Consider the following 9,039-nt stretch of genomic DNA (forward strand, 5'->3'; position numbering starts at 1 on the left):
GTGTGTGTCCATGTGTGCATGCTGGCATGTGTTGTGAGTGCCTGTGTGTCTGTGGACCACAGAAGCTTTGCATATGAGAGTGTGTGTGTTTGTGTTTGTCTGTTGTTTCAACTCCCCCATAAGCTGTGCTGCAACAGGTAATGTGTGTGTTTATTCTATCTGGTTTTCCGCCCTTTCTGTCAATGTGCATGTGTGTACTTATGTATAAGTGTGCATATGTGCACACAGGTGCATCGATGTGTTCTTGTATGAGTAAGTTCGTCTGTGTGCCCCCCCATTAGCTGTGCTGGAGCAACTAACGGATATAGCTAACGGCTGAACTCAGGAAATTGCTGCAAAATTGAAAAAAGCCAAAGTAGAAAATTTCAAACACGCAAAGAAAGTGGGGAAATGGCTTGCTTATAAATTAAGAAAAAAGAAAACTAGAAACCAAATTACTAAAATTAAAAAAAGAAGGGAAAATTATTACAAGACAAGATGAAATTATGCTAACCGTTTTTGAATATTATAAATTATTATATGAGGAAGAAAAAATGAATTTGACAGAATGGTTGGAAAAGTACTTGAATCAGAACAAAAAAATTCACTAGAGAGAGGAAAAAGACGAAGGTGTTCACTTGTTAGCAACGCTAACATCATCTCTATTCCAAGGACCAAAGGAACCCTCTCAGGTGCAAATGACAGGTTTGAGTGTGTATGTGAGGGTACCTTTTTGGCCCAGTCCTCCAAAGCAGCGAGCTCAACTTCCTAGAGAACTGGAAGAAATGTTAGATGGGCAAAGGATAAGAGCCATACACCCAAACCTCATTTCTGAAATAGAAAGAATAGTCATGGGGATGGGGAACACCAAATTTGGTTCCTGTGGTGGGGGGCTGGAGGGTCTTCCATAGGGAGGGAGCCTTGGCAGCAAGTGGAAGCAAGAAAGCTGCCTATCTTCCCTTCCCCATTGATGCTTCTTCAGCTGTGAAACCTCCCCTCCCTTCTTGGGGGTCTCCATGGGGCCAGGATAGTTGGGAGAGGGTTCAAAGGGAATCACATCCTTGTTGGTCCACTGGGGGGGCATTTGGCTCTGGACACAGCTGGGAGGGCTTTCCTGGATCATGTGGAGGGGGCTGAGGGGACTGTTATGGGATGCCAGAGGGGCCACAAATGGCAGGGAAGGAATAGACAAAGGAAGCAGAGAAGAGAGAGGCAGGGATATGTTAGGAAGTCTCTAATTAGGGGAATTTTAATTAGCTCAAATATAGCCAAGAGGTGGCCCTAACAACACCACGTGCCGGAATCGGGTCCCAACAGTGTATACCAGAGGTCGCCAGCAAGCCCCAAGAGAAAGAGACGCTGATATCAACTAGGTCCAATTAAAAGGGTAATGTTTATTAAAGCACAAGGAAAACCACACAGCAAAAGGGGAAAACACACACACACAATGCTACAGCAGGGGATGGGTGAGTTCAGGAGATAGGTTTGAGAAAGAGAGGCACCACTAGGGAATACTACCTTAGAAGTCTTCTCCGGAAAGTCTGATGAAGCTTGGATGGACAGTGAATCACGGCTGCGGAGAGTGGGGGGAAGAGGGCCGTGGGAGCTAAGAGCAGAGTTCAAAATGGCATGGACCAACTTGCGACCTGGTGACAGCACAAGCTTTAGCTCAAAGAGGGTCCAAAAACCCAGGGTTTTTATAGGGCGAAACGTATCCAGAGGCTATGGGGACTTGCTAGACAAAAGTGTTGATTGCTTGGGCTTTGTTAAGCCAAGAGCAAGTAATGTGTTGCACAATGCATTTAGGTCTGGACACAATTCGGAGGGGCATCCGACTTGATTACTGAGTCGTTAAGCTGATCACTGGCTCATCAGGTGTGAGGCCAACCAAGTCTATTGTCTTCCTTGGGCAAACAGTGGCGATTCTGGTTTGGCGACTCCCAAACTTCCTGAGGAAAATTTCCAATTCCATCTTTTCTAGGAACTCTGCCTTTGCAAGGCGGGCTGCCTACCTGGTCTCCTCACCTTTGGCTTAGTGGCGGTGTTACCCATGCTGCTCCATATATATTTTGGTATAAATGATAACCCTTAATGACCCCTAGATGAACTCTAACAGCCTGTCCACCATTGCCAGCAAGGCATGAGGACAGGTACATACACCCCTGAGGGGCACCCACATCATCATATCTAGAGAGTCGCATAAGAGGATTATCATATGACCAGGAAGAGCAAATGTTTGCCTTGCCTGAGGCTCTTACCCCCTCCCCAGGGTCTGTTGTCCGAGCAGCTTAAGACCACTAAGACAATCAGACAGGGACATCCAGGTGAAAAGCAAGTAATTAAACACCTTTGTTCTCGCCATCAAGCACCTTTGCCAGAAGCAAGATTTTGCCTATAAATACTCCCAGATTTGCTTGTTCACGGGCCAGTCTGGACTTCAGGGGGAAGCTCTGTCCCCTTGAACCCTGACCTGGCTCCTGGCTCCTGGCTCCTGGCCAGTCATTCCATGGCTGAGCCTCATGCCATCCTCATCATATTCCATCTGGATTCCTGGAGGGAGTCTACATTCTGGTACGTATCACCCCAGTGATGCCTAAAATCCTATTCCATGCTAACCTATGCTTTTCCTGAGCCTTGTATATGTGTGTGTATGCTAGTGAATCGTATGTGTTTTTCCCCTTATAAATAAATTGGTTATTAATTCTAGAAGTCTGTCTCAGCTCCATTTGTTGGGATCCCCTGGTCTACTCCGTATACATATCGGGAGACGATTCTGCAAGGGCCGTCGTAGCAGGCCCCCTCTTGCAATATTTGAGCTAATAACAATAATAATAAAATTCCCCTAAACAGACCCTTGGCTACAGCGGGTCCTCTATGAGGGCAGTCAGGGGTCATAGTGCATACCACATATACCCAAAATTTTATTAGAACCAAACTTGATAACAGATACTGGGAAATGTGGAAGGAAACTCACCAGCCTCCATATTCCTTCAAAAGGGGGAGGGCAGAGGAGAGCTCTTGAGTTTTCTATGGGGGAGAAGGAGGAAGAAGAGGGAGCTAGACACCAAGAGAAGTTGTGAGAAGAGGTTCTGTATGAGGCCTCAGGCAGAAAGGAATGAAGGGGAGGTGTTGTATAAATGCAAAGTTCACATCCCTGCAAAAAACAAAACACTGCCTTGATTTGAGGATTTCCACCTTTCTCTTCCACAGCATAGCTCTCTCATTGTGATGATGAGGCAGAGGCAGATCCTTCCTTCTGCATCATTGTAGCTGGAGGGAAGAGGAGGTTGAAACTGAGCCCTCTCCCATTATCTGAGCTTGAGACATACACATCTTGGAGGTGGCTTTATTATTAATCATACAATTATGAAGCATAAATCATTCCTGCCATCTCACTGATAGCCTTAATTTAATTATTTTGTTTCCCAGTGCATGTTTGATTTGCCTTCAGAGTCCTTTTGGTGGTTCATGGCCAACTATATAAATGTGGGCACATGTAAAACAGCTATTTGTTCTTTCTTCAGGTGTGCATAGGTTCAAGATGGTCTCCAAACATACGGAGAGAGGAGAATCTAGACCTAATTCCTCCGCCTTGGAAGAAAGTGCAGGAAAGATGATGTTGGAACAGGTAAATGATCACCCCCTCCTTCTTTGTGATGGAGGTGTTGGGAGTTGGTTAGTCTGGGATGTGATGGATGGTCAGAGGTCATCCTTGGTCCTTCAGTGGTTCAGTCGATCAGTGCTTGCAGCCACCTTGTCCTTGCTTCTCCTCCCAGACAATCCAGCCAGGGCTGGTGGGATTGTCTTCCTACCAATGGTGGCCTTTCAGAGTGTCCATCAGCATAATTGGGATGAACCATGGGCTTTCTTCCATTTTTGCTTATTCACTCTCTGGATGAAGACTATTTTCTATTGCAGGTGTCCTTTAGAGATGTTGCTTTGTACTTCACAGAAGAGGAATGGGAACTGTTGGATCAGAGACAGAGATTTTTGTACAACGAGGTGATAATGGAAAATTATGAAAATGTGTCCTCTTTGGGTAAGGAACTTTGAACCCATTGCCCTTCTTCCAGAGATGGAGAGTTCCTTTGTACTACATTGTCATAGCACTTTTAATTGTCATGGCAACATCCTGTGGGATCTTGGGGTTTGTAGATTAGTGAGGAATTAGAATTCTACAGTTCAGGAGTCTAAATACTCCTTCCTAAACTACCAATCCTGGGATGTCCCCAAATGCCACTCAGCACATCCCAGAACAGTTTCCCCAAATTTTGGGGCTCTGTTCTGGCCATTTTATGCCCCAGACAGACCTCCAATTTCCTCTTGGGGGGGAAAGGTCTCCCCTGGCCCTAACCTGGCTCAGAAAGGGCCCAACAGTGGCAAAACATAGGAGCAAAACATTTTTTTCTGGTGGCACAATGGGAGATGCCCTTTGAGATCTTCTGGGGGGGGGCACAATAGTTGCCCATCTCTGTCTGAATAGCTCTCTAGAGCCTTATTCTCACTAAAAGTGGGGTCCCAATCCCAGTTCAGCCATGAAGCTCTCAGGCGACTTCTTCAGTCCAGCCCACTTTCTTAGCCTTTCTTATTAATTTTTGTATTTCTTACCTTACCTTTCTCCTCAAATGGGACCCAAAGTGGTTTGCTTTAAAACTTTTCCTCCCTGCTTCAGCTTCTGTCACTTATACTCTAGCACTGTCTGAACAGGAAGGTACCTCTAGGAAGGTCCACAATGGGGCCAGAAAGCATTTAATTCCCTTTTACGGGGGCGGGGAATATTGGGCATGTACTGTTTTCATTTTAACTTGTACGCCGCTTTGATTGTCCAGACAAAAATTATTATTATTATTATTATTATTATTATTATTATTATTATTGGCCTCAGGCTGCGCTTGGTCCTCAGGTCCATTGGTGTCATTCAGAATAACTACTGGTTCTATTTTCTTCTCAAAATGTATACATGTGTGCACATGCACAAACCCTGATTGGGATGAACACAACTGACTGGGAAGAACGGTGTGTTGTTCCCCCCATCCCACCACAAGAGCAATGGCACAGCTTGTCCAGTGTTATCAGTCTCACCTCTCCTCCCCTCCCTTCCTCAAATATGCAACTACACCATTTGGATGCATACCCATCACATCCCATTTTCAGTTTAACACACTTATTCATTTGCAAGCTTCTCCTGCAGAAGGACGGTGTCATGCCTCTAGCTTCACATTGCTTTTTGCCCTACCCTGCAAGCTCCCACATGCCTTATCACTGATCTCTTCTTCTTCCCTTGTCAAACCTACCCACTTGCCCTCATGCACATCTCCAGCACTTTTGTATCTCACCTTCACTGTTTTATACTTGTCTCCTTTTCTGTGCTCTCCTGTTATATCTTCTCTTTCGCACATACACACAGGCTGCCTCATGTATTAAGTGGCAGTCATGAACCTGGCAAATTTCTATTACTGGCTAGGATGAATTGATGTGAACTAGCTGGCATTTGTATGTTTTCAGACCTATCAAGCAGTTCCATTTAGTAATTATGACTAATCTCTCTGGAAAGGGAACAAGTTACATATTAAAATAGTAAAAGGCATTTAAAAAGATTAAAATGTTTTAAAAAATACTTTAAAACAATACAACATTATTAAATGCTTTAAAAGCTTTATGTTTTAAAAACCTGTCTAAACAGGTAGATCTTAGCCTGCTGGCAGAGGTATAACAAGAAAGGGACCATTCTGGCCTCCCTGGGCAGGAAGTTCTACAGTCTCAGGGCAGCCACAGAAAAGGCCCTCTTTTGTGTTGCCACCAACTGTGCCTGTGATGGTGATGGAGAGAAGGGCCTCTCCCAAGGATCGTAGAGCCTGTGCCGGTTCAGAGAGATACAGTCCACCAAATAGCCTGGACCTGAGCCATAGTGGGCTTTATAGGTTATAACCAGCACTTGGAATTGTGTCCGGAAACAAACTGGCAGCCAGTGGAGCTGTTTCAACAGGGGGGCCATCCAGTCCAACCCCTTTCTGCCATGCAGGAACTCTCAATCAGAGCATCCCCAACAGATGGCCATCCAGCTTCTGTTTAATGACCTCCAAAGAAAGAGACTCCACTACCCTCCAAGAAAGTGTGTTCCACTTTCAAACAGCCCTTTACTGTCAGGGAGTTCCTCCTAAGGTTGAAGTGGAATCGCTTTTCCTGTAGCTTGCATCCATTGTTCCAGATCCTGTTCTCTGGAGCAGCAGAAATCAAGCTTCATAGAATCATAGAGTTGGAAAAGACCACAAGGGCCATCCAGCTTGCTCCCTCCTCACTATGACAAACCTTCAAATGTTTAAACAGGGCTATCATATCACCTCTTAACCTTCTCTCTGTAACCTGTCCCAGTTAACAGCCTGGCTGCAGCTCTTTGGACCAACTGAAGTTTCTGAGCACTCTTCAAAGCAGAACTCATTACAGTAGTCCAAACAAGATATAACCAAGGCATGTACCACCAAGGCTAGATCTGGCATTACAAGGAACAGGCGCCCCCTGAGGCTGTGTCCCCTCCCTCCTCTGAAAAACACATCCTTCCTGTATTAGGCCAGCAGGACAATAGTTATATATTAAAAAAAAATACAATAATAGAAAAGCATATGAGAAAGGCAGGGATGGTTTAGGTAGGTAACAAGACCATCTCTCTGCAGGAGAAAGGACAGGAACTTGCTCTTTGTACCCAACACAAGCCTGCTAAGTCAGAACCTTTGTCCTTTGAGAAGATGAGTCCCACTAAGAAAGCAGAGGTTCAAAGTAACCATAGAGTTAGCAGCTTCTTCCTCCCCAAAGCCTCCAGATAGTCACCATGGTCCCCCACTTGCTCTTCTGGGATGTTCTGAAGCGGGGGGCCCTCAAGTCCTGTTTTTATAGTCCAGACAGGCATATCAGCTGTGCAGGGTGGAAAACAGTGCCTGCTGAGCCAGGGCCTGAGTCCTGCAAGAAGATCCGTCTCACTAAGAAACATTACATCATCTTTCTCCCATTTTTTCCTTCTTAAACAGGCTTAGCTCCATCATTGCTTTCAGAAGGTCTTCCTCTGTGAATACTGAGATTCACTCTTGTCTGTCCTTTTCCCTCTTTATAGGAGGCTTTCATCACAGAGTCAAAACAGGAGAGAAAGAATACAAATACCAGGAGCATGAAAAATATTTTACTCAGAGGTCAGTCCTTGTAACTCATACAAGAATCCACACAGGAGAGAAACCGTACAAATGCCAGCAGTGTGTAAAATGTTTTGCTTGGAGATCAGTTCTTAAAAAACACCAGAGAGTGCACACAGGAGAGAAACCATACAAATGCCAGGAGTGTGGAAAATGTTTTGCTTGGAGATCAGTTCTTAAAAAACACCAGAGTGTGCACACAGGAGAGAAACCATACAAATGCCAGGAGTGTGGAAAATATTTTGCTCAGAAGTCATACCTTGTGAAACATGAAAGAGTCCATACAGGAGAGAGACCATACAGATGTCAGCATTGTGAGAAATGTTTTGCTCACATGCCATACCTTCAAGATCACCTGAGAGTCCACACAGGAGAGAAACCATACAGATGTCAGCAGTGTGGGAAATGTTTTACTCAGAATTCAGCTCTTAGGACTCACCAAAGAGCCCACACAGGAGAGAAACCTTATAAATGTCAGCAGTGTGGGAAATGTTTCACTTGGAAGTCACACTTTGTCATGCACCAGACATCCCACACAGGAGAGAAGCCCTACGGATGCCAACAGTGTGGAAAGTGTTTTGCTCAGCAGTCAACCCTTCAGGTTCACCTGAGAGTCCACACAGGAGAGAAACCATACAGATGTCAGCAGTGTGGGAAATGTTTTACTCAGAATTCAGCTCTTAGGACTCACCAAAGAGTCCACACAGGAGAGAAACCTTATAAATGTCAGCAGTGTGGGAAATGTTTCACTTGGAAGTCACACTTTGTCATGCACCAGACATCCCACACAGGAGAGAAGCCCTACAGATGCCAACAGTGTGGAAAGTGTTTTGCTCATCAGTCAACCCTTCAGGTTCACCTGAGAGTCCACACAGGAGAGAAACCATACAAATGTCAGCAGTGTGGAAAATGTTTTGCTCACCAGTCAGAGTTTTTAAAGCATCAGAGAGGCCATACAGGAGAGAAACCACACAAATGTCAGCAGTGTGGGAAATGTTTTGTGTTCAGGTCAGACCTTTCAAAGCATCAGAGAATCCACACAGGAGAGAAACCACACAAATGTCAGCAGTGTGGAAAATGTTTTGTGTTCAGGTCAGACCTTTCAAAGCATCAGAGAAGCCACACAGGAGAGAAACCTTACAAATGTCAGCAGTGTGAAAAATGCTTTGTCTGCAAGTCAGTCCTTGAGAAGCATCAGAGAATCCACACAGGAGAGAAACCTTACAAATGTCAGCAGTGTGGAAAATGTTTTGTCTGCAAGTCAGTCCTTCAGAAGCATCAGAGAGGCCATACAGGAGAAAAACCACACAAATGTCAGCAGTGTGGGAAATGTTTTGGGTTCAGGTCAGACCTTTCAAGGCATCAGAGAATCCACACAGGAGAGAAACCTTACAAATGTCAGCAGTGTGGAAAATGTTTTGTGTTCAGGTCAGACCTTTTAACGCACCAGAGAATCCACACAGGAGAGAAACCTTACAAATGTCAGCAGTGTGGAAAATGTTTTGTCTGCAAGTCAGGCCTTAAGAAACATCAGAGAGTCCACACAGGAGAGAAACCATGCAAATGTCAGCAGTGTGGAAAAAGTTTTGCTTGCAAGTCAGCACTTCACAGACATCAGAAAGTCCACCCAGGAGAGGAACCATAAAAATTCTAGAAGTGTGGGAAATGGTTTGCTCAGGATCCAACCGTATTGAGGCATGAGAATGTCCACATTTGAGAGAAAGCTTCTTTTTTCTTAAAGTTTTATTGATAACAATTTTATAAAAACTATAAAATATAGCATATATTGTTGTTTACAACCTTTCTGTTATATTATGTATATCTATCTCTTAGTTCCTATTCTTGCTGTTTTAGTCCTTCTACCGATAGGTCTATGTTA

The 9,039-nt window shown here is 44.6% G+C and overlaps 1 protein-coding gene across 1 annotated transcript in view; it reads left to right on the plus strand.

Annotated features, from left to right (window-relative positions):
• LOC149320347 (uncharacterized) overlaps positions 1–8,805 on the plus strand; it is a 57,085-nt gene extending 48,280 nt beyond the window's left edge. The window contains exons 3-4 of the mRNA XM_089500716.1: positions 7,192–8,084; positions 8,169–8,805. Of these exons, the coding sequence (XP_089356842.1) occupies positions 7,192–8,084; positions 8,169–8,805 (1,530 nt within the window). The remainder of the gene's footprint in view (positions 1–7,191; positions 8,085–8,168) is intronic.
• The last annotated feature ends 234 nt before the right edge of the window (positions 8,806–9,039 follow it).

Source organism: Sceloporus occidentalis, unplaced genomic scaffold, assembly GCF_023333645.1.
Source record: "Sceloporus occidentalis isolate IW3139 unplaced genomic scaffold, rSceOcc1.0.p SCAF_1, whole genome shotgun sequence".
Lineage (NCBI taxonomy): Eukaryota > Metazoa > Chordata > Lepidosauria > Squamata > Phrynosomatidae > Sceloporus > Sceloporus occidentalis.